Source organism: Vicia villosa, linkage group LG1 (assembly GCF_029867415.1).
Source record: "Vicia villosa cultivar HV-30 ecotype Madison, WI linkage group LG1, Vvil1.0, whole genome shotgun sequence".
NCBI lineage: Eukaryota > Viridiplantae > Streptophyta > Magnoliopsida > Fabales > Fabaceae > Vicia > Vicia villosa.
The window spans coordinates 168124879-168151138 of record NC_081180.1 but is presented as its reverse complement, the minus strand read 5'-3'; the positions used below and the strand labels follow the sequence as shown (position 1 = coordinate 168151138).

Below are 26260 nucleotides of genomic sequence, written 5' to 3'. Positions count from 1 at the left end.
GTTCTCCCATAAACTAACTTCAAATGCTATGTCTTCCTTATCTATGGTTAATTCAATTTTCCCTCTACAATACAAGGGGGTGTATTCAATTTCAATTCCATTTGAGGGTAGACGATTACCTTTGATTACATCAACCCATAGTAGTCGTTGTTCTTCATCTCCTGCTGAAATCACACTTTCTTCATGGTTCTCATGTTCGTGCACTTCTTCTATGTGGTCCTCTTCAACAATGGGATAAAGTATTGTTGTGGTGCTATTGTTCAGTCTCGCTATGCTAATGTTGCTTGTGACTATGGAAAACGGTGGTGTAAAGAAGTGAACCAGCGCTGGTGGTGTTGTCGTCGCCTGTTTTCGCGGCCGACCACGACCCATTCTCCCTAGATCGTTAGAGCGTCGTACTCGTTATCAAAAATTAATTTAGATTAACTTTTTAATATAATATAAATTACTCGTTAAAAATACATTTAAATATATTTTGAGTAAAAATCGGTACATCTAAAACCAAGACAAAGATAAATAGTTAAAATTCATTATTTATTCAAATATTTCATCATAGTAAAAAAATTATATCTACTTAATCTAAATCTAAGATTTTCATGATGGCAATCTTAGACAAAGCCCTATCCCTAATGTAATATGATATTATATTAACATTTTCTCTTTTATTTGCAGCTAATAAATTAATATTATAATTTAATGGATTTTGTTGAAATCAATTAATATTTTTATTAAATGGATTTTGTTGAGCCTGTGAATTGAATTCTCAATTTTATATACAACTTTGGATGTCTTTATTTGATCATATATTTTAACCATGAACATGTTATTTTAACAAAAAATTAAAATCTTATTTCATTCATTTTTACAATTATTAATTAATTAATTTTATAAATTTAATATTAAAATTTTTAAATTGATTATAATAAATTTAATGCAATCAATCATTATATCTTATTATAGGAAAAAGGTAGACATATCAAATGAAAGGCTAAAGATGTGGTAAAATTATATCTTATTATAGGACAAAGACATATCTTATTGAGGTCAGACTACATGTTCTTTGAATTAGTAGAATTAGAATGTGGTAAAATCATGATCGACTTATCACTAGGGATCACTCGCATATCAATTATAAAGAAAAGATGCTAGCTCAAGATGTAGAAAGGGACATAAGGTCACAAAACTAAAGAACGATTGGTCTATAGATAAAGACAACCACCAATGTCAAGATGACAAAGATCACATATGCATCCATCATAAAGACACTTTTATGTATTTGATTAATAAAGGAATATTAAGTTAATATGTCTAAGGGAAAGAAACGTAATATGTCCCAGAGAGGAGAAAGAGATTCCTCATGGAATCTAGAAGATGTGAATACTCGCTTCGAAGGAAGTGTTCACCCGATGGGACAAATCATCACCAAAAAAGTTGATCAAAGTCATCGCATAGATCAAATAAGAGAAAGATATAAATGACGATGGGGAGGTGGATCAAAGAGGAAAATGAAAAATTCATAGCCTCCATCCCATGGGGATATAACTTCATCGCATCTATTATTGGTGGTTATCTCCACTCGACGACACTGTCAAAGGGCACAGTGACGAAGGAGATTTTTTAGATGATGGAAATTTGTAAGAAAGAAGAAACAACTGTTGAAGAGAAACCAAAAAGTCCCATCCTTGGGTTTAAATAAAACGATATTGTTAGCGGAATCCCCAATAAGATCTTACCCTTGTTTAAAACAACAACCATAAAAAATCTAACTTTTTCCTATTTAGTTTTCCTTTTAGGCATACCGGATTAATCTTACTTTTATTTGTCAATTCATTTATAAGGTCTTTCATATGGATGCACTTGTCCTTGTTATGCTTGTCACTTTTGGAAAAATTCCAAATCCTTGATCTATCTGATCTGATGGTTCTCGTTAAGGGTTACTATTATGTTTAAAACTTGTTTAGTATTGTTAAAGCTTAACATTTTAAAAACCCGTTGAGTATTGTTAAAGCTCAACACCCAAAAATATTTTTCTACTTGGCTCTTTATTTTCTTTTTAAGGAGGAACTACAAAAGCCCTGACTTCCCTACTGCACTTAAGGGGTATGTAGGTCTGAGATGCAATATCTTACCGAGCTCACTTTTAAAATCTTCTTTTCTCATCCTCCTACTCTATTTAAACAAAAAACACATAATAATTTCATAATAACAAAAACAATAATAATATATTTTCAAAAAGGTTTCTACGGAGTACCGTAGATGTGAAGGGTGCTTAAAACCTTCCCTTTTCATAACAAACCCCCGTACCCAAATCTCTGATAAGTTTATTAGTTTTGATTTTAAAAACTTCTGGGTGTTTTATGTTTTATTTTGTTCTTTCTCCCATTTCTTTTTGAAACAATAAAGCGCGTTGGCGACTCTGTTAAAACATATGAGCTAATTTAATTCAATGGCTCTAGTCTCACAAATTTCACCGCTACAATGCCTAATATTAGAGAGACAAGAGCTTATCTCTAAGATCTTACCTGGTTTATTTATCCCCCTCACGTTCCAGGAAATCATCATGTGTTGTCTTTATTCACCAAAACCTCATTCAATAGGTTTAATGATTCAAATGAATTGTGACTGATAAGTACCTCAGGAATACCTTCCTTGACCACATCTTTACCTCTTCTACTTCTCTCAATAGTGGTCCAGCTTGTGTCTTCAATATCTTTTGCTTGCACCTTGTCATCGAACTTTGTTGCTTCCTCTTTAGTCTCCTTGGGCTTCCATTGTTTAGTAACTTTTTTTGGCACATCAGCACAGTTGTGGCCTACAAATTGGCATATCTCACAAAATTTGGGCTTTCATTCGTATTCGAATGGTTACTTCCGTTTGTTCCCTTTAGTGTCTCTTATAGTTATCTCCTTGGCTAGGATTTGGGTAATGTCTATTTCCACCAGAGTACGGGCATAAGAGACCCTTATCCTATTTGATGTTCATTAATCAGTGACAAGTGGAATGGCAAGAGAACTTCATATCTTACTTAGACTCTTATTTCCTTATAAGTATAACGGAAGGTGGGTAGCTTCACCCAAAAGGAGATGGTTCACAACATATCTTTCTTCAGATCAAAATCAGGCTTCCAATCCCTCAAAAACATCAGCATATTATGGATTCCTTGTCTTGGAATGAATGAAACCTCAAGATAAAGTAACCCTCATTGTTATAGAACATGTTAGGAAGTTTCACAAAATTCCAATTCTTCATCATGTATTGCTTGACCAAATTCATGCTTAGGTCACCCCCAATCACGTACATAATGAGTGCATATTCCTAATACTTCACTTCTGCGATGATATCCTCCTTTTCAATTTCGACCTCAATTTCTCCATTGATAAGCTTTGGTGCTACAAATTTGATTTGCATACCATTAGCTGGATTCCTTTTGCCGCTAATGACATCCACCCAAAGCTTCTTTGGCATGGTTACTTCCTCTTATTTGTCAGCATATGGTTCCACAATCCCCAATTTAGGGTTTTCTTCTAATTGCGCTACTTGCACACAAGGAGAAAATTTTGAGCCTCCGATGTTAGTCTCCGTTGTCGTTTCGTTGCGAGATATGTTATTGCCTTAAACCGCCAGTGGAGGAGCCACCTTTTTCGGCTATCCCCTCCCTTTACTGCTCATGGTTGAGAGCTCTTCTACATTTAAAAGGTGTTATTTCACATGGGCATTGCTCTAGCCAAAGTATATAGGGTTTAGATCCTTCTCATAAGACCGGGTACATGATTTGGAGAAAGCCCTGGGTGACGCCCATAATGGTTGAAAGTAGGTCAAGACCACTTATATAAGATGCAATCTAAAAAGGCTCATTTGACCAAAGACTATGCGAAAGTCATGGAGTTTATTTACTCTATCATGCATGTTAATTTCGAGAATGTTAAAGCCGGTGGAATTCTTTCATCCTAGAGTGACAATTTTAAGCGATCATTTTCATTATGAACATGAAATTATGGATGAGAAAGTGGTTATAAATGGTGAGAAGTCGGCCTCGTAGACCTTCTATTTTTTTAACAAGGTTTCTTTGAGTCCATATTCGTAAGAATATTTATAAAGATTAAAAAAATTTCATTGTTTTCTATTACTTGTATGGTCTTTGTTGTTTTATTTTGAAAAAGGATGTTGCCCCCTTGTGATTTTATATCGTGGTATTAACATTTTAGGGTTACCTCTCTAGGCCTAATATCGACATTTTTGGTCCCTTAATATCTTTCACGAGGTTGAGTTGGGAATCTTTAATTGAAATCTTTTAAGTGCATACCTGACCAAGGGTATACTCTTCCTCCATGCCCCAAGGGAAAACTTGGTTTGAGGCCGACGTGATTAGGCTACGCTTTTTATGCTCTAGAGTGACTAGCTACCAAGTCGGGGGGTGAGCCAGGATTACCACCTTCGTGTTCGAGGTTTTAATATCCTTGATCAAGTGACGTCTCACACTTGAGGTTTTGATTCGTTTAGTCGTGCAACTACAGTCTACGGGGCTTATGAAAACACTAATTTATTGTCTTTAACATTGAATTTGTGTAAGTTAATAACAGACTTGTCTTTCATACAAAGATAAGGAAATTAATTTTTGTGAATAACTCATTTATCTGCTTGAAAGAGAAAGGATTACATTGTATAATTTTACATGAATGGTTAAAATAGGTAACAAAATAAACTTAGTTGTCGCTTTATGCATCTGGGTGATACTCCATTGGCGATGACTTTCTTTGCAATAGAATCTCATGGAGTCGAGTGGACTATTAGGATTGGATATTCATGTTCATGCTTATCTCTACCGATTTCCATCCCTTCATTCTACATGAAATCTATGGATGAGTATTCTTAATTCATATCATTTGTCATTCCTTGTTATGAGGATTGGTTCAATTTCGTTTTTCCTGAGTTGATGGTTACATTTCTAAAATTATTAGAGTATTATAATGTGAAGGATAGAAAAACACTTAGAAAGGGGGGGTTTGAATAAGTGTAGCTTTAAAAACTTGACAGATAAAAATAAATTGCACAGTTATTTTTATCCTGGTTCGTTGTTAACTAAACTACTCCAGTCCACCCCCGCAGAGATGATTTACCTCAACTGAGGATTTAATCCACTAATCGCACGGATTACAATGGTTCTCCACTTAGTCAGCAACTAAGTCTTCCAGAGTCTTCTGATCACACACTGATCACTCCAGGAACAACTGCTTAGATACCCTCTAAGACTTTTCTAGAGTATACTGATCCACACGATCACTCTAGTTACAACCTGCTTAGATAACCTCTAAGACTTCCTAGAGTATTCTGATCCACACGATCACTCTAGTTCCTTACAACTTAATGTAATCAATTCTAAGAGTATTACAAATGCTTCTTAAAAGCTATAATCACAAACTATGATATTTCTCTTAACGTTTAAGCTTAATCTCACTAATATATTACAACAGCAATGTAGTGAGCTTTGATGAAGATGAAGATTCTGAGCTTTGAATTTGAACAGAGTTTCAGCAAGTTAATAGGCGTTGTTTTGTTCAGGATCGGTAGAATTGTTAACCTTGCTTCTCATCAGAACTTCATATTTATAGGCGTTGGAGAAGATGACCGTTGAGTGCATTTAATGCTTTGCGTGTTCCGTACAGCATCGCATTTAATGTTATACGCTTTTGTCAACTACCTCGAGCCTTGTTCACGCTGTGTCTACTGACGTAGCCTTTAGTAGCTTTTAACGTTCCTTTTGTCAGTCAGCGTAGCTTGCCACTTGTACTTTCTTCTGATCTGATGTTTGTGAATACAACGTTTTAATATCATCAGAGTCAAACAGCTTGGTGCATAGCATCTTCTGATCTTCTGACCTTGAAGTGCTTCTGAGCGTGATACCATCAGAACTTCAGTGCTTCTGTTCTCTTGTTCTTCTGATGCTTCCATAGACCCATGTTCTGATTCTGCTTCGACCATCTTCTGATGTCTTGCCAGACCATGTTCTGATGTTGCATGCTGAACCATTTGAGACAAAGCTTCTGAGCGCTGAATTATGCATACTCTTTATATATATTTCCTGAAAAGGAAATTGCATTGGATTAGAGTACCATATTATCTTAAGCAAAATTCATATTATTGTTATCATCAAAACTAAGATAATTGATCAGAACAATTCTTGTTCTAACAATCTCCCCCTTTTTGATGATGACAAAAACATATATAAATGATATGAATTTGCGATCAGAAAGAACAGACGGCAAAAGACAAATTACACAGCTATAGCATAAGCATATGAATATGTCTCCCCCTGAGATTAACAATCTCCCCCTGAGATAAATAATCTCCCCCTGAAATAAATACTCGAAGAACTTTAATAAAAGACTTCCCTGATTATTTCGGTAGAGACGATCATATAAGCTTCTGTCTTCAGAGAATTCATAGCTTCTGACTTCTGCTTCCATTGGACAGCTTCAGAGCTAGAATTTCCTTAGATCCCTAGAACACTCACAGCTTCTGATTCCTGCTTCCATCTAGGACAGCTTCAGAACTTGAATTTCTTTGATCTTCTGAACATTCACAGCTTCTGACTTCTGCTTCCATCTAGGACAGCTTCAGAACTTGAATTTCTTTGATCTTCTGAACATTCACAGCTTCTGATTTCTGCTTCCATTTAGGACAGCTTCAGAACTTGAGTTTTCTGGATCTTTAGAACATTCGCAGCTTCTGATTTCTGCTTCCCTCGGATAGCTTCAGAGCTTTGAATTTTTATTAACATCACTTCATGCTAGATTTGTATCAGAACATTGTTGAATGTACCAGAGCATCATCAGAGCATCTCTACATCCTGAAATGTTACAGAACAAAAACTAAACGACAAAAGTCAGCATGAACGAGTTAGAACATAAAATATATATTCGAACACATTATATGTATCAGAGCCATATAGGCTAAAATAAAGTATCAGAGCAAATAGAATTTTGTCAGAACAAATAGACAAATATGGATCAAATTCTATTATCAGTGCTTCTGATCTCTGAAGCTTGACAGCACTCAGCTTGCTTCAGTTTCCATGGTTTTGCTTCTTGTGTTTGCTTTGAAGATTCTCTTCACTTCTTTATACCTGCAAAACACTTAAACCATATAGAACTTGCAGTTCTTGTTAGAGAATGTGTGGGAGCTTTACCCAGCAACTGATAGATTAATCAAATCATTTATCATTTATCTTCTCCCCCTTTTTGTCATAACATCAAAAAGAATATTTCAAAAGATTCAGATGAATAAAACGACAAATAAAATCACTGGAATGTAAAAACAAGGAAAGTTTTTCATTGATAATCAAAAGATATTACATGAAGATGTTTAACAAGCAGATGCAACAAGGAAAAGAAAACTACAAAGACCAAAGCCTAAGACCCTAGCTAAGACAAAGTCTGTGCCAGCATGCCATGAAGGAGTGAAACGCCTCATTGACTGCTTCTTGGGCTTCCAGGCGAGGGATCAGGGAGACTTGGTTCTGATGCAGATCTTCCACAATCTTTATCAGAGACAACATTCTCAGCAGGTGAAGATGAGGAGATTTCTTTGGAATGGGTTGAGGGAGAGGAAAGGTTAGATGAAGAGGAAGTTGAGTCTAGAAGGAAACAAGATGAGGAAGAAGATGGAGATGATGGATGGCTTTCACCAGGGGGTTGAAACACACGTCTAGAATAGTTTCCAGATAACATTGCTTCGAATGGATTCACCTTGAGAGGGTCATAGGTGATCTTTATCTTTTTGGGTTTGGAAGGAGATGTTTCAACAGCTTTTCTCTTGTTGTTTTGATCATTTTCATGATTTCCTGGGCTTGATGAAGAGTTCATGATGGATTTGCAGATAATGAACAGCTAGGGTTTGATATGAATGCAAAAAGATAGAGTGAATAGAGAAAATATGAGAGGGAAGGAGAAGTGTTTGAAGAGTATTTAAAAGAAAATAAAATGAAACGAATGATGAATAGCATTTAATGTTACGTGACATGAGGAGAGATAATAAAGACAAATGAGGTGACTAGCACAGTTACCTATGGTCGGCGTCCCTTCAACTGCACGCGCGCTTATCCATGAATAGTAACGACAGGTTTACCATCCCGAGATAAAACGTTATAGCTGTTTTGCTTTAAAAGAGGTTCTGAATCAACTTAGACAATGAAACGTTAGTAATAACAGAATCATAATTTCTAAAAGATTTCAATCAGAACTTCTGATTTTAAAAAAAATTCACATTCACTTCAGAAGATACTCATACGTAAGAACTTCTCATCTTCTCATTCTGGGCATAAATCCATACTGATGTTCTTCAGAATGAACTTAAATCTATCTTCAGCCAGGGGTTTTGTAAAGATATCAGCCCATTGATGGTCTGTATCAACAAAGTTTAAAGATATAACACCCTTCTGAACATAGTCCCTTATGAAATGATGTTTAATCTCAATATGTTTAGCTTTTGAATGAAGAATAGGATTCTTAGATAAACATATGGCAGAAGTATTATCACAGAATATAGGAATGTTACTCTCAAATATCTGATAATCTTCCAGCTGACTCTTCATCCAGAGCATCTGTGTACTGCAACCAGCAGCAGCGACATATTCTGCTTCTGTTGTTGATAGAGCAATAGTTGCTTGCTTCTTGCTATACCAAGAGATCAAATGACTTCCAAGAAATTGGCAACTTCCTGAAGTACTTTTTCTTTCAATTCTGTCTCCAGCATAATCAGCATCGCAGAATCCTACTAAGTTGTATTCTTTAGATTTTCTGTAAACTAAGCCAACATTAGTAGTACCTTTCAGATACCTTAGAATTCTCTTAACAGCAGTTAAATGAGATTCTCTAGGATCTGATTGGAATCTAGCACACAAACAAACAGTGAACAGAATGTCAGGTCTAGAAGCAGTCAGATATAGAAGAGATCCAATCATACCTCTGTATAACTTCTGATCTACCTTCTTACTTACCTCATCCTTACCTAGGATGCATGTTGGATGCATAGGAGTTTTGGCTTCTTTGCAGTTTAGAAGATTAAACTTCTTCAGAAGTTCCTTCACATACTTGGTTTGGTGAACATACGTTCCTTCTGATGTTTGATTTATTTGTATTCCAAGGAAATACTTGAGTTCTCCCATCATGCTCATTTCAAACTCAGCCTGCATAGATTCAGCAAACTCCTTTCCAAGTGTAGCATTAGATGTTCCAAAAATAATATCATCTACATATATTTGACAAATTAAAATATCCCTTTTAAAGGTTTTACAAAAGAGAGTAGTGTCCACTTTTCCTCTAGTGAAACCATTATCCAGAAGGAAAGAACTTAAGCGTTCATACCAAGCTCTGGGAGCTTGTTTCAATCCATATAACGATTTCTTTAATTTAAAAACATGATTAGGAGACATAGAGTCTTCAAAACCAGGAGGTTGATGGACATAAACTTCTTCATCTATATAACCATTTAAGAAGGCACTCTTAACATCCATTTGATAGAGAGTGATGTTATGTTGAGTGGCAAATGAAATTAATAGACGAATAGATTCTAACCTGGCCACTGGTGCAAAGGTTTCTGTATAGTCAATCCCTTCTTGCTGACTATAACCCTGAGCCACCAGTTTGGCTTTGTTCCTTACCACTTCACCTTTCTCACTGAGCTTGTTTCTGAAGACCCATTTTGTACCGATTATATTGAATCCATCTGGTCTAGGAACAAGATCCCAATCATCATTCCTTGTAAACTGATTCAGTTCTTCTTGCATAGCAATTATCCAGTCTGGGTCTTCTAGAGCATGATCAACAGAAGTTGGCTCGATCAAAGATACAAGACCTAATTGACAATCTGCATTGTTCTTAAGGAATGCTCTTGTTCTGATTGGATCATCCTTCTTTCCAAGAATGACATCTTCTGAATGACCAGAGATGAGTCTGGATGATCTTCTGACAGATGGTTCTTCAGAAATGCTTAGATTCTCCAGAGAAGCTGATACTTGATCTTCAGATTCTTTGCTTCTGAGAAGCTCTGCTTCTGATGCGTTGCTTCTTGGCTCAACAACTTCTGATATATCAATATCCCAATCTGCAAAATTATCAAACTGCTTTGGTTTTTCAGAACCAAGCTTATCATCAAACCTGATATTGATTGATTCTTCTACAATCAATGTTTCAGTATTGTATACTCTGTAGCCTTTTGAGCGTTCAGAATATCCAAGAAGGAAACATTTTTGTGCTTTGGAATCAAACTTACCAAGATGATCTTTAGTGTTCAGAATAAAGCATACACATCCAAAAGGATGGAAATATGAAATGTTGGGCTTTCTATTCTTCCACAATTCATAAGGAGTCTTATTTAGAATAGGTCTGATAGAGATTCTATTCTGAATATAGCATGCAGTGTTTATTGCTTCTGCCCAGAAATGCTTAGCCATATTGGTTTCATTGATCATGGTTCTGGCCATTTCTTGCAGAGTCCTATTCTTTCGTTCTACAACTCCATTTTGCTGTGGAGTTCTAGGACAAGAGAAATCATGGGCAATACCATTTTCTTTGAAGAATTCTTCAAAGGATCTGTTCTCAAATTCACCACCATGATCACTTCTGACCTTTATGATTTTACACTCTTTTTCGGATTGAATCTGAATGCAGAAATCAAAGAACACTGAATGAGACTCATCCTTGTGTTTCAAGAATTTTACCCATGTCCAGCGGCTATAATCATCTACGATGACTAATCCATATTTCTTCCCTCTGACAGATGCTGTTTTGACTGGGCCAAACAGATCAATGTGCAAGAGTTCTAATGGCCTTGAGGTAGAAACAACATTCTTGGACTTGAATGCAGGTTTGGAGAACTTTCCCTTCTGACATGCTTCACAAAGAGCGTCTGATTTGAATTTCAGATTAGGGAGTCCTCTAACCAGATTCAGTTTGTTAATCTGAGAAATCTTTCTCAAACTAGCATGACCTAATCTTCTGTGCCAGACCCACTGCTCTTCAGAAACAGACATAAGACAAGTCACCTTCTGACTCATAAGATCTTGCAGATCTGTCTTATAAATGTTGTTCTTCCTTTTGCCTGTAAATAGGATTGAGCCATCCTTCTGATTTACAGCCTTGCAAGACTCTTGATTAAAGATTATATCATAACCATTGTCACTCAATTGACTGATAGATAAGAGGTTATGTGTTAATCCTTCTACAAGAAGTACATTAGAAATAGAAGGAGAGTTACCAGACTTTATAGTTCCAGAGCCAATTATCTTGCCCTTCTGATCTCCTCCAAACTTGACTTCTCCTCCAGACTTAAGCACCAGGTCTTGGAACATAGACCTTCTTCCTGTCATGTGTCGTGAGCATCCAGAGTCCAGGTACCATGACATGTTGTGCTTTGTCCTTTTTGCAGTCAAGGATATCTGCAATAGGAATAATCTTATCCTTAGGTACCCACATTTTCTTGGGTCCTTTCTTGTTAGATTTTCTCAAGTTCTGATTGAACTTGGGTTTAACATTGTAAGCAAAAGGAGGAACAGCATGATAATTTTTAATGTGAGTTTCATGATATTTCCTAGGTTGTGTCACATGCCTTTTGGTGTGTGTTATGTGAAAACTTTGAGCATGTGAAGTGTGCCTAATATCATGGGAGTGGCCATACTTGAACTGATCATACAATGGCTTGTATGTGAATTTCATTTCATCAACAGGTTCAAGTTTGTATGGGGTTTCACCCTCAAAACCAATGCCGACTCTTTTGTTTCCAGACACAGCATATATCATAGAAGCTAGCTGACTTCTGCCAATACTTCTAGATAAGAACTTCCTGAAACTTAAATCATATTCTTTCAGAATATGGTTTAGACTAGGAGTGGATTTTTCTGAATCAGAAGGAGATCCAACATTATTGGATAATTTTAAAAGTTTTTCTTTTAATTCAGAATTCTCCAACTCAAGCTTCTTTGTTTCAAATTCAAATAGCTTTTTCAGCTTTTTGTATTTGAGACTAATCTGAGACTTGAGTTCCAGAAGTTCAGTTAGACCGGAAACTAACTCATCTCTAGTAAGTTCAGAAAATACCTCTTCAGAATCTGATTCTGATGTAGATTCTGATCCGTCATCTTCTGTCGCCATCAGCGCACAGTTAGCCTGCTCATCTTCAGAGTCTGAACCATCTTCTGACTCATCCCAGGTTGCCATAAGACCTTTCTTCTTATGAAACTTCTTCTTGGGATTTTCCTTCTGAAGATTTGGACATTCATTCTTGAAGTGTCCAGGCTCATTGCATTCATAGCACATGACCTTCTTCTTGTCAAATCTTCTGTCATCAGAAAATTCTCCACGTTCAAATTTCTTTGAACTTCTGAAGCCTCTGAACTTCCTTTGCTTGGTCTTCCAGAGTTGATTTAGCCTTCTGGAGATCAAAGACAGTTCATCTTCTTCTTCAGATTCTGATTCTTCAGGATCTTCTTCTTTAGCCTGAAAAGCGTTAGTGCATTTCTTGATATTGGATTTTAATGCAATAGACTTACCTTTCTTTTGAGGCTCATTTGCGTCCAGCTCTATTTCATGACTTCTCAAGGCACTGATAAGCTCTTCCAGAGAAACTTCATTCAGATTCTTTGCAATCTTGAATGCAGTCACCATAGGACCCCATCTTCTGGGTAAGCTTCTGATGATCTTCTTTACATGATCAGCCTTGGTGTATCCCTTGTCAAGAACTCTCAATCCAGCAGTAAGAGTTTGAAATCTTGAAAACATCTTTTCAATGTCTTCATCATCCTCCATCTTGAAGGCTTCATACTTCTGGATTAAAGCTAGAGCTTTAGTCTCCTTGACTTGAGCATTTCCTTCATGAGTCATTTTCAAGGACTCATATATGTCATAGGCCGTTTCCCTGTTAGATATCTTCTCATACTCAGCATGAGAGATAGCATTCAGCAAAACAGTTCTGCATTTATGATGATTCCTGAAAAGCTTTTTCTGATCATCATTCATTTCTTGCCTTGTCAGCTTTACGCCTCTGGCATTCACTGGATGTTTGTAACCATCCATCAGAAGATCCCATAGATCACCATCTAGACCAAGAAAGTAACTTTCCAGTTTATCTTTCCAGTATTCAAAGTTTTCACCATCAAATACCGGCGGTCTAGTATAACCATTGTTACCGTTGTATTGCTCAGCAGAGCCAGATGTAGATGCAGGTGTAGACTTTTCACTTTCATCAACCATCTTTTACTGAAGCGTTTTTCTCTTCCTGAATCTTTTCTAAACACGGTTAAGTGCTTGCACCTTAGAACCGGCGCTCTGATACCAATTGAAGGATAGAAAAACACTTAGAAAGGGGGGGTTTGAATAAGTGTAGCTTTAAAAACTTGACAGATAAAAATAAATTGCACAGTTATTTTTATCCTGGTTCGTTGTTAACTAAACTACTCCAGTCCACCCCCGCAGAGATGATTTACCTAAACTGAGGATTTAATCCACTAATCGCACGGATTACAATGGTTCTCCACTTAGTCAGCAACTAAGTCTTCCAGAGTCTTCTGATCACACACTGAGCACTCCAGGAACAACTGCTTAGATACCCTCTAAGACTTTTCTAGAGTATACTGATCCACACGATCACTCTAGTTACAACCTGCTTAGATAACCTCTAAGACTTCCTAGAGTATTCTGATCCACACGATCACTCTAGTTCCTTACAACTTAATGTAATCAATTCTAAGAGTATTACAAATGCTTCTTAAAAGCTATAATCACAAACTGTGATATTTCTCTTAACGTTTAAGCTTAATCTCACTAATATATTACAACAGCAATGTAGTGAGCTTTGATGAAGATGAAATCTCTGAGCTTTGAATTTGAACAGAGTTTCAGCAAGTTAATAGGCGTTGTTTTGTTCAGGATCGTTAGAATTGTTAACCTTGCTTCTCATCAGAACTTCATATTTATAGGCGTTGGAGAAGATGACCGTTGAGTGCATTTAATGCTTTGCGTGTTCCGTACAGCATCGCTTTTAATGTTATACGCTTTTGTCAACTACCTCGAGCCTTGTTCACGCTGTGTCTACTGACGTAGCCTTTAGTAGCTTTTAACGTTCCTTTTGTCAGTCAGCGTAGCTTGCCACTTGTACTTTCTTCTGATCTGATGTTTGTGAATACAACGTTATAATATCATCAGAGTCAAACAGCTTGGTGCATAGCATCTTCTGATCTTCTGACCTTGAAGTGCTTCTGAGCGTGATACCATCAGAACTTCAGTGCTTCTGTTCTCTTGTTCTTCTGATGCTTCCATAGACCCATGTTCTGATTCTGCTTCGACCATCTTCTGATGTCTTGCCAGACCATGTTCTGATGTTGCATGCTGAACCATTTGAGACAAAGCTTCTGAGCGCTGAATTATGCATACTCTTTATATATATTTCCTGAAAAGGAAATTGCATTGGATTAGAGTACCATATTATCTTAAGCAAAATTCATATTATTGTTATCATCAAAACTAAGATAATTGATCAGAACAATTCTTGTTCTAACATAATGTACTTAGGTTTGTATTCCAAATCTTTTTCTTGTTTATTAATTTTGATTGTTTCCAATTGTTTGTTGAGGCTAACAACATTGACTGCCAATAAGTATTTCTTTTTGTGCTCGATTGATGTTGTATCTTGGCTACATTATAGAGCTTTATATATGCGTAGGATCCTTATAGGTCAACTCATATCCTAATGGGTTCATCAGGGAAATTATGGTATTTCATATTTAGGTGGACCAAGGGAAGCCATAATGTCTAGGGTCATATTAAAGTTTTCCATGGTTGCTATTATGACTAAAGGTAAGATCTCATTAGGGATTTTGGATACCCTCTTGTTATCTTTAAGCCCGAGGATGGACCTCTCTAGTTTATCTTCAACAATTGTTTCTTCTTTCTTACTGATTTCCATAAGCTCGTTAATTTTCTCTTGTCCTATTTGATAGTGTCTTCGGGCGGGGAAAGCCTTTAGTAATAGATGCAAAGAATTTATGCCCCTCTATGATGGAGGCTATAAAATTTTCATTTCCCTCTTCAATCCATCTATTCACTATTGTTGCTATCTCTCCCTTCCTTAGTCTTTTTGATGACCTCAGTTGTCTTTTTTGGTGATGATTTGTCTCGGTGGGGGACAACTACTTTTGTGGTGAGTGGGATCGTCTCCTAGAATCCATAGGGAAGCCCCTTATATTCTTTCATTCATATTTCCTCCCTTTTTATTGGTCACACCAACTTAATCTTACTTTTAATGTACTTTTCAACAATGTCTTTCAAATACATGCACTCATTCTTGTTATGCTGATGAATTTTATGGAAATGGAAAAACCATGATCTGTCTATCCTAGTTGATTCTTTGAATAAATGGGGGTAGCTTACTCCAGCTTCTTTGAAGTTTTTGTTTGTGCACTCCGATACAATATTTACTCTCAATACGTTAAGAAGGGTGTAAAAGGAAAAGTTGGCATGTGGTCCTCGATGACTATCCTAATCTTTGTCATCTTGATGTAGATGTGTGTCTCTATCTTCATACTAGTAAATCTATGGGTTTCCTAATGTTTTTTTCCTTATTATATCTTCTGTTAGTAGTTTTCTTCATGATTGGTATTTCAACGGGCCCTAGTGAGAAGACCGTTCATGCTTCTAGCGCATTCCAATCGTGATTTTTTTAGAAAATATGCAGTCTGACCTCAATCCTTTTTTAAAGATCCAACATTTCAGCATGCCATTTTATTCGCCTACCTCTACCATCACCTTTATGAAGCAATTGATATGGTCTTGAGGTTTTTTCTCTTTCTGATGGATCACATTGAGGATGGCTATTATCTTTGGTAGCCGCTTTTGTGTCATGAACTCGGCTGTGAATTTATCACACAACTTCTCCATGAGAAAATTAATTCATTTGGTAAGGTTTTGAACCATGCATGAGGGCTTCTTTTAAGATTAGTACTAATAGTTTGTATCTCACCGTGCTCCTAGTATATATGGTCACAGATCATAGTATCTACGTGTTCAATAAGATTGTTCAGGTCCCTAGTTTCATCATAATTATTCATATGTGATGGATTTTTAAGAGACTTGGGAATCCTTCTATTGATAGTGTATTTTGAGATCAGGTTCCTATGACAGTGAGAACATGTCTGATCCTCGGTGACATGCATGCCTATTTTCTATGAATAATGTGATAGACGGTGACATGCGTGCCTATTTTCCATGATGGGGAGATTGGTTAGGTTGGGGGTGATGTTATGGCGATCTGGAAACCCTTCAGTGTTATAAGGCAACATTATCGAGAATCCCATGAGGTGTGGCTTCAAGGTTACTGTGTGACACCACTTCTCATTGCGTATGGCCTCGCGATAGAGCTATCTGTTGATTTTTTTCTACTCGCGGGATCTTTTCGTCTAGAAGATGTATTTTTCCGTTGTACCTAATTTTAAATTCTATTGATGACTTCATTCTCTCCTTGCATTCCAAGTGCGATATAAAATTGTTGAAGGCTTTGGAACATTTATGGTTTATGAGCTTGCACTTACAATTCAGAATGCTTAGAAGTTTGCCCTTGAAGCAACTGCTCAAATAAGGACAATATGATCTATAAAGTGCATAAGCCAATAAGGGAAGGAGTTGGAGTATGACGAGATGATTTGGTCGGAGAAGTTACTAGGATCATATCGTTTCCATTGCAGATGGAGGTAGAACTTCTTATGCAGGAGTAGGGTTCGCCGAATGCTTCAATTGCAAAACCAACATTATGATGAGTAAAGGTTAGACTGATTAATAGAGCAGATATAACTGTGTAATAACCAGGATGTAACAAATTCAACGTCGAAAATTGTGAGGATCATATGGTTTTTCCCACACACGACACCATTATTTTATTCTGAAACAGAAGTCGGATTACGCGTGGATGCAAAATTCTGTGATACAACGCTACTGATCTCATATATGGTGGAGCAGGAGTGTGTCTGCTGTAACGCCCGCTTTATTTAAATTATTTTCGTAATTTATTTATGCGTTGATGTGCCTTATTAGCATTATTTAATGGGGTAAATAAGTTTTTGGTCCCTCCAAATATCTCAAACTTTGTTTTTAGTCCCTCCAAAAATTTCCTTCAATGAATGGTCCTCATAAAGATTTTTGTCCACACTTTTGGTCCCTCATGTCTAATGCCGTTAACAGAAGCCTACGTGGCACGCCACGTAGCAATACCAGGGTGACAAGATGCTGACGTGTCATGCCACGTGGCCAAGGTCAACATCACACTGGAACCTTTAAAATTTCGTAGCCACTTGGTAGCTAAAATCGTAGCTAAATTGTAGCAAATTTATTTCACGAATTTTGGTTTTAAAAGAATACAATATGTTTATGCTGATAAACTCTAATAACTTTGTTGACAAAATGACAAATAAATTCCATTTGTATCTCTCTCAAATGCTTAAATCAACTACTCTAAATTTCTAACCTTAAAACAAAACACCATTACAATATTATGCATGCTATACTCCTCCTTTGAACACCAACTGTTACGGTGCCTTTATGTTCTCTAAGAAACAAATAAGTAATCTATGACAAGAGAGAATGTTGGTTGTAATAAAACAATCAAGTAAATAAAATAATTATCAAACTTACTGCAGCTTCAGCATTTGCAGAAGATTCGTCATTAGGACCTGAAAGCATTGAGATGATACTCAATACTATACTCTCTACCTGCAAGATCATAGATGATTATTTAGTATATAAAAGATCTGAATAAGTTTAGTTTCACAAGTATAAAGTACATGAAATCACAATTGGCCAACATAAAGTGGCATGTTATTTTCCTAGGAAATACAGCAAGTAAAATGGAAAGGCATTGAAATTTTCAACAATCCAATTTAGTTTTAACTTTCAAGACGTAACATTTGAAGTCATTACAAACATTTTAAATCTATTTCATTCTATACATTAAGCTGGAAAACTCTTGATTCAACTTTGGTCTTTCGTTCTGTAGTTTTTCATTGAAAAACAACTATTGTCTGAGCCAGCCTTTCACTCTACTTACATTTTAAGAGTAATAATAAATATAAAAGATACAACTTCCATTTGACAATTTGGGTTTAGCAAATTGGACTTATAATACATAGTAGCTTGACAATATTTATTTCGTTTGGATAACTTTATTATCGCTAGCTCCATGTGTATTCCGTGTGTATTGCTATAAATCTTATAACACACTAGTTTTCAACGTTAGTAGTAAATTAGAACTTCTAACATGAGCTGTACCTATTCAACTGGATGGCAATTTTATTGATATCTGACTGTAACAGATGACATTCTGAAAGGGAAATTCTATTTGATCCAATAAAATAACTGGAAAAATTGGGAGAGATTGCTAGAAAATATCTAAACAATATTACTAACATGTAATCTGAAGAAACTACAAAATTTTGCAAAATTATTTAAACCAAAATTTATTACAGGGTTTGTCAACAAAGATATTAAGGTTTATCAACATAAACATACTGCATTCTTTTTAAAACCAAAATTTTTGAAACAAATTTGCTACAGATTAGCTACGATTTTAGCTACCGATTAGCTACGAATGTTATAGGTTCAAGTGTGATGTTGACCTTGGCCACGTGGCATGACACGTCAGCATCTTGCCACCCCTGGCATTGCCATGTGGCGTGCCATGTCAGCTTCTATTAACGGCGTTAGACATGAGGGACTAAAAGTGTGGACGGAAAACTTTAAAAGGACCATTCTTTGAAGGAAATTTTTTGAGGGACTAAAAACGAAATTTGAAATATTTAGAGGGACCAAAAACTTATTTAACCCTTATTTAATTAAATTAAATTAGTTGAATAAAGTTTATCGGTGATATATATATATATATATATATATATATATATATATATATATATATATATATATATATATATATTGCGGGAATAATTAATTAAGTGGTAGATAATAATTATTATTATTATATAGTAATAGTAATTTAAATAGAATTAGAATTGTGTAGAGATGTGGAGGGTTATGCGGTAAAGTCAAGTGCACTAGTGAGGACAAAATAGGAAGATCATTTTTAAGGTCTAAGGGCCATATGTGGAAAATCAAGGAAAAAGGAAAACATTAGTTGCTGAATGGATCGTGAAAATTGAGAAGAAGAGAGAAGAGGCTAGGGCATAGAGGAAGAAGGAGAGAAGCCATTGAACCTGAAGGGAAGGAATCTTCGCTGAAAATTCTAAGGTAAGGGTGGGGTTCCAACCTTCTAATGGGTGGTATAATTGTGGGTATGTGGGGATAATCTTAAGTTAGGTTTTTGGTGAGAATTGTTCTTAATAGATTAATCAATTGTGATTGAAATTGTGTATTGATGTGATGAATTTGTTGTGTGTAATGGACTGATCGTAGAGCACTGTTGTCGAACCTTTAAATTTAATATTGAACTGTTATGTAGAGTAGCTAAGAGGTAAAATGAATTGGGTAAGGAAGATGCTGTAAAAACTGATGTTTTTGGTTCTGGTTACGCTGTAACCGGGTAGCAGCCCTGCTGTAACCGGTTACAGCGTTGTAAAATAGGCCAAATTGGGAATTTTTAGGTGATATAACCGGGTAACAGCCTTACTGTAACCGGTTACAATTGAATGTAACAAATAGTGAATGCAGTGACAGTGATGTGTAACCGGGTAACAACCCTGCTGTATCCGGTTACACCTGACAATTTTCAAAAAACTTAATTTTTTTAAAAATCATAACTTTTGATCCGTAAGTCCGATTTAGGTGTCGTTTCGACCGTAGCGAAATTAAAAATATTTCATAACTAATGGAACTGAGTTAAGGACCTTTTGATTAATATTCTAAAAATATATATGTAGTTCACTGTTCGTTATAAACTGATATTTAAGAATATCGAAATGAGTATTTGATGTTGATTTTGTTGACTGATGTGTGTAAACGATGAATGGAATTTTGTTGCATTTATATATTGATTTATAATTCATAATGATGTTGTTGTTGGCCGGATTGACACATTATAGAGAGATTATGCTCTGAGAATTATATATTCTATTGTTGCCTTGTCGATGTTACATGCATTCATTCAGTGAAGGCTTATGCCTTGTGTTTGCCTGGTTTGGCACATTGTTGGGGGATCATGCCCTGTTGTTGAAGGCTTATGCTTTGTTATTTCTCAGCATTGGCATTTTTGGAGAGGGCTTATGCCCTGATTGGTACCACATGCATGAAGTCGAGTTAGTGTCATACACGAAGGTGTTTGTTGCATAATGATTGAATGTACCTGTGTATGTGTTGTATATGATGATGAATAAATATGATGTAAACTTCTGATGTATGATTCTTGACTTATACTTATGAGATATCTATTGCATAGTTACAATAATATAACTCATTAGATTGTTGTGATATTTCACCCCTTCTGTTTGAATGTTACCTCTACGTGGGTAACGTGCAAGTGACCAGGATTAGAGTAGCCGAGGTATGGAGCGTTGCCAAGTATCACGTAAATAGAGTCGGGTCGTGCTTTAATACGTAACACCGGGGATGAACGCTTGTCTGTTTATTTTATGCATTATTTACTTTGAAGATTTTGCATTTTGTTGAGTACTCTTTTGTTTTGTTGGGAAGATACTAATTTAAATTGCATGAATGATGGTTTTATTATGATTAAACTATTTCCGCTGTGTTAATGAAAAGACGTTGGATTCTATGATTGTTTTATGCCAGTTCATCTTATCTATAAGTGTTATGTATCATTGAATTTAAATGAACAATATTTCTATGACGTATAATGTAGCATCCCATTCGTAAATGATCATTATATTATAATTACTCTGATTTAATTATTTAATTACGCGTTGGGGAAATGGGGTGTTACATCTGCAAGCTTAATGCTCCAACACCCAAGTCAGCATGTCAGAAAGATGAAATTTTGAAAGAGTGAATAAAAATACATGTTATAGCACCTAGACGAGTTTATATATGACAAATGATTAAAAACACTTCCACTTAGCAATGTGGGAGACCATTAACCTGAATCTAACGATTGAAGGTGAGCAAGTAGCTCAAATATGATGTGTGTCTTTCTCTTGAAGGTCCACTTGTCCATCGTTATATTGCAAAGATATTCTAGATTGAGCTTTTGAAATTGGTTCGATCTTGTTGGGTCATTTGACCAATCAAAACAATATCATTAATAATAATACTTTTGTGAAATAATTTATGTTTTTTTATATATCATTAATAACAATTCTTAATTTCTGGAAATTTTAAAAGTAACGTATAATTTAGAACATAAAAAATTATAATATGCATGTATAAATCCGATATTCATGATCTCATATGTTTAGTAGTTTGAATATTTTTTTGGGTACAAAGTTAGAATTTAAATACACTTTGACTAGATATTATTAAAAAGAAATTTATTAACATAATTTGAATATAAAATATTATTTTATTTAAAGGTTTTCTTTTCGTGTCTCGTTTTTCTACTATTTTATTTATTTTCTTCTTCTGAATTAATATAATTTGACCATATTATTTTTTTCTCTTAAAATATGTCTATATTATCATTATTTCTTTTTAACAAAATACTCCATATTTATATTTTGACATATTTTTCTATCTTTCCTTTTTTCACATACCTCTAGCATATACATAAACTCAAGTTTGCAAAAATATTTTCAAGTAACAATAATATCTCTATTACACAACACAAATGGATAAAATGAGTCATTCCAACAATCGTGTGAGCATGTTTCGTGTGACTTGTAAAACAAATGTTCTCATCTTATCCCATGTCACAAAGAAGATTACGAATAAAATTTACAAGAAAGTTTTCCGAACAAAACAAGAAAATGAGTTACAAGCAAATAACTCATTCAAGTCCCTACAGAAAACCATGATGAAGGCAATCAAATACAAATGCTTGAAAATGAAGAAGCCAGATGATGATACATGTTTGTGGAAGAAGAACATATTGATGGGTGAGAAGTGTCGGCCAATGCAATCTCCGGAAGCAATTTTTAATACTAAGGGGAATAGACTTTGTGAGCCATCACGTTCAAAACCATAGTTCTTTAATTTCTTTGGTAACCTCTTGTCTCAAAATATGGAAAAGTTGTTTTTGTAGTTTATGTACTCAATTGAAATTGTAAAGCATTGTTTTATAGTCTTGAAGATTATAAAACTTGGTGAGTAAAATTATACTCCATCGTATCATTTTTAATGGCTGTTTTTGTGAGATGTTCTTATTCATTTTTATTTGTGATATTCAAAAACTTAAAATTGTATTAACTATTGTTTTATCAAAATTATCTTCTATTTCTATTAGATGTGAAAAATACCTTCTTGAAAATTTATAAGAAGATATGTATATGGAGAAATTACATGGTTTTGTTGCTCAGAGGGAGCATGGACTTTTGTGGCGTTTAGTGAAGTTGACAGTGGATGAATCTATTTTCTCGGATCCATACAAGTATAGGAGATTGGTAGAAAAATTGAATAACTTATCTGTTACGAGACCTGATATTACTTTTCTTGTAAGTGTTATAACATTCAATAAAAAATATGAGAATTTTTCGTTTACTTTTTAAATAAGGTTACAACATAACCTTGAAAAATATTGGTTCTCATCAAATATAGCTGCATCTTTGTTAAACTCTTATTTTTCAACCAGAAAACAGAGCACTCCTTTGTGAAGAGATAACTTAATTAGGCATGTTACATGTTATGAAATGGCTATAAGCATACAAGATCCTCGTTGCAGAGACAAGAACCTTGATATACTATAGTTTTGATGCCTTTTGTCGATCCAAAATGACAAGATTCTTTCTTAAGATCTTTCCTGTGGTTGATTTTGGAATCTTCTCTATAAAAGTCACTCTTCGCAACCTTTTGTATGGTGCAACCTGTACAAAGAAAACAAACCAATTAACAACATGTGAAGAAAACAAACAACAAACCTTCAAACTCTAGCATTTGCCACTTTCACAAGTATTGGTTATTGTTAAAAATATTACTACAGGATATACAATCTACTTCTGCTCTTGAGAAAGTATAATTCATAGTAATGATTCTCTGAATGAGTATTCCTAACTTACCTGTTGTGCTACAAATTTCTTAATGTCTTCTTCTGTTATCGAGTTATTGGGGGATCGAACAACAAAGGCCACAGGAACCTCACCAGCATTGGCATCGGGGGATCTGATTTGGAATTGACATCAGGAATCATCAAAAGGAAATAACTTGTTTAGATTTTTCATGAAGATATAACTTACGGGATCACTCCAGCATCCGAAATTTCGGGATGAGTAACCAGCAAGTCTTCAAGTTGAGCCGGCGCCACCTAATAAAAAACATGTGTATAAGATGTGCTTGTTTAGTATGCTAATTCCGCTGATATCATGCAAATTGTATGGTGGAAAAATAGTTTTGTTATAAATTGATGGAAATTTTTTCTAACTTTTATAATTAAAATTGTTAAACGGATAAAAAGAAAATCATACTTGATATCCATTACACTTGATAAGCTCTTTAATTCTATCTACAACAAATAACTGCCCCTTTTCATCAAAATATCCAAGATCTCCTGTAATCATCCAGTCCTCATCAGTAATTATGTTCTTTGTTGCTTCAAGATTCTTGAAATATCCTGAAAAAACATGCAATATAAATTCTAATCAGAATTCAGAATCACATTAATTTTAATACAAACTTGAAGACAAGTAATTTATAATTTACCTTTCATCACAGTAGGTCCTCGTAACCAAATCTCTCCTACTTGATTCGGTGGTAGGGTCTTCGATGTTTCTAAACTAACAATTCGAGATTCTACACTTGGAAGAAGTGCTCCACTTGAACCTGAACCAGAAAGGAACCATTCTTCTCTTGAATTTTCTATGGAAACAAGTCCACATGATTCCGTCATGCCATACCCCTGCCACAATTATCACAATCAAATACTAAAACATAATGTATTTAAATTAAATAATTAATCTAACAAAATAATGCTTCAATAAAATATTATATTTTTTGTAACTATACCTGAACGATTTTAGCTTGAGGTAGAATCTTCGCACACTCCTGAAACACATCTTTTCCCAAGGGAGCAGCACCGCAGGCGAGTTTTTTCAGCGACGACAAGTCATAACGGCTTACAACTTGCCGCCGTTTAACCAGCTCCACCAACACCGGTGGAGCAATAGACAAATGCGACACTTTAAACTTCTCAATAACCGCCAAAGTCTTCTCCAGTTCAAATCTAACCATTGACACCACTGTATTCCCTCTCCGCAGATGCGTGTACATTATCACGGCCAATCCCAGGACATGATGCATTGGCACCAAACATAAGGCCACGTTCTTCCCCTCGCCGTAATAATCCTGATCCGCTGCTCCCATCAACGCCGTCGCAATGAAGTTTCGATGAGTCAGCATGACTCCCTTGCTTCTTCCTGTGGTTCCTGAAGAGTATAGGATCACCGCCACGTCGGATTGTGAAACGATACCGTTTGCATGAATCTCGTCGGGGAAATTGTTTGATTCTCCGGTAAGATCGTTATAGTCCCAAACCAAAGAACTGAATATTTTCGAGGAAAGTACTCTGGTTGAAGCATCGTCAAGCAATATTGAAGGTATACTTAACGGTAATTGTTCGATTTTGTTTAGAAGCTCTGATACGGTAAAGACGAGTTTGGGATTGGAGTCTTGAATTTGGTTGGAGAGTTCGGAGACGGTGTATAAAGGACTACAGGTGGTGGCAATAGCACCTATGGAAACTATAGCTAAGAAGCAGACAGGGAAGCGTATGGAGTTAGGTGCGAATAGCAAAACCACGTCGCCTCGTTGGATTCCGAGGCGGAGTAAGGCGCGGGAGAGGGCGGTGACTTGTGTTTCAAGTTGGCGGAAGGTGAGGGAGTCACCGGTTTGGGCGTCGGCAAGGGCGATGGTGTCGATGACGGAGGAAGTGGATTGGAAGAGGAAGGTGGTAAGGGAGAGGTTGGGATCGGTGGGAAGGTGGATGGGCTGTCTTGGTGAGTAATAAGTCATCGTTTTGAGGTCGAAGCAGTTTTTCGCCATTGTTAAGTTTGTTAGCTTAATGTGTTGAAGTTTGATAGTTTTTTCTTCGTTTTTGTGTGAATGGTTTGAAATTGTTTGCTTAGTGGAAGAGACGTGTTGAATTTCACGTTTCTTTATTGTCACGATTTTCTATTCAATCCTTCGCGCATTATTCGCTCTTTATCATAAACGGTCAATACTTACCAAACTTTTGAATCATCGCCAAAACTAACTTCCATCTTATATATTAAAAAAAAAAATCAATTTATTATGAACATTTCAATAAGAACCTTCTTTCATATACTAATTTTCTGTTAAACACCCACCCTGTTAAATATGATACATATATATCCGTTTGTCTGGTATCATATCCATAACCATGCAAATATCTATTAAATGTAGTATTATAATAAGAGATGTAAAAGATATAATCATCATAAATAAATGATAGTGATTTACTTACTAAAATCAAAGTGCATTTTAAAAGAAGAATATCAAATCAGACATGTCTTTTTTCTTGTTTTCTTTCACCTGACTTCTTATGCTTAATAGCACTTGTTTAAAATCCAACTACTAAATAATGTAAAATGCTTATTAAAAAGTATGAAAAGAGACAAACTTATATGGGTTTTTTAAACTTGATGGTTGGTTGAAGATTCCAAAAGTAAACTAAAACTTGTAATTGACTTAAAAATAATGTTTTTTTTGTTGGCCTTTTCAATCGTTCCATTTATTATTCATTTTATATAAACTTAATAAGGATTAGATATCATTATTAAAGTTCTTATAAATTTAGACATTTCTATTTTTTTTCGTATTTTTAAAAAGTTCCATTGAAGAATCATCCTTCTAAAGTTAGGATTTAGAAATTTTAATTTTTGGTCCCTTCTGATAAAACTGTCATTAAAATTGTCGCTAATTCAGTAGTTAAGTAGTAAATTGTCGCAAAAAATTGTCGCAAAGTGGTAAAAACCGTCGCTAAGTTGTAGGAGAGACCAAAAGTTAAAATTCTTAACTTTAAAGGGACGATTCTTTAACGAAATTTTTTAAAGGGACGAAAAATAAAAATGTCTAACTGTATAGGTACTTTAAACATATTTAATCCTAAAATTAAATGATCAAATTTTATATTTATTTATCTCGTGGAAAGAAGA

At 35.3% G+C, this 26260-nt stretch overlaps 1 protein-coding gene across 1 annotated transcript; it reads right to left on the bottom strand.

Moving 5' to 3' along the window:
* Positions 1 to 22615: 22615 nt before the first annotated feature.
* Positions 22616 to 25244, bottom strand: LOC131620114 (probable CoA ligase CCL10). Its single transcript, XM_058891137.1, has 6 exons — positions 24093 to 25244; positions 23790 to 23985; positions 23555 to 23700; positions 23327 to 23394; positions 23150 to 23252; positions 22616 to 22957 (listed from the first exon to the last, which is right to left on the bottom strand). The coding sequence occupies exons 1-6, from the start codon at positions 25125 to 25127 to the stop codon at positions 22835 to 22837; spliced, it is 1671 nt and encodes a 556-aa protein (XP_058747120.1). The 5' UTR covers positions 25128 to 25244; the 3' UTR covers positions 22616 to 22834.
* Between the last annotated feature and the right edge of the window lie 1016 nt (positions 25245 to 26260).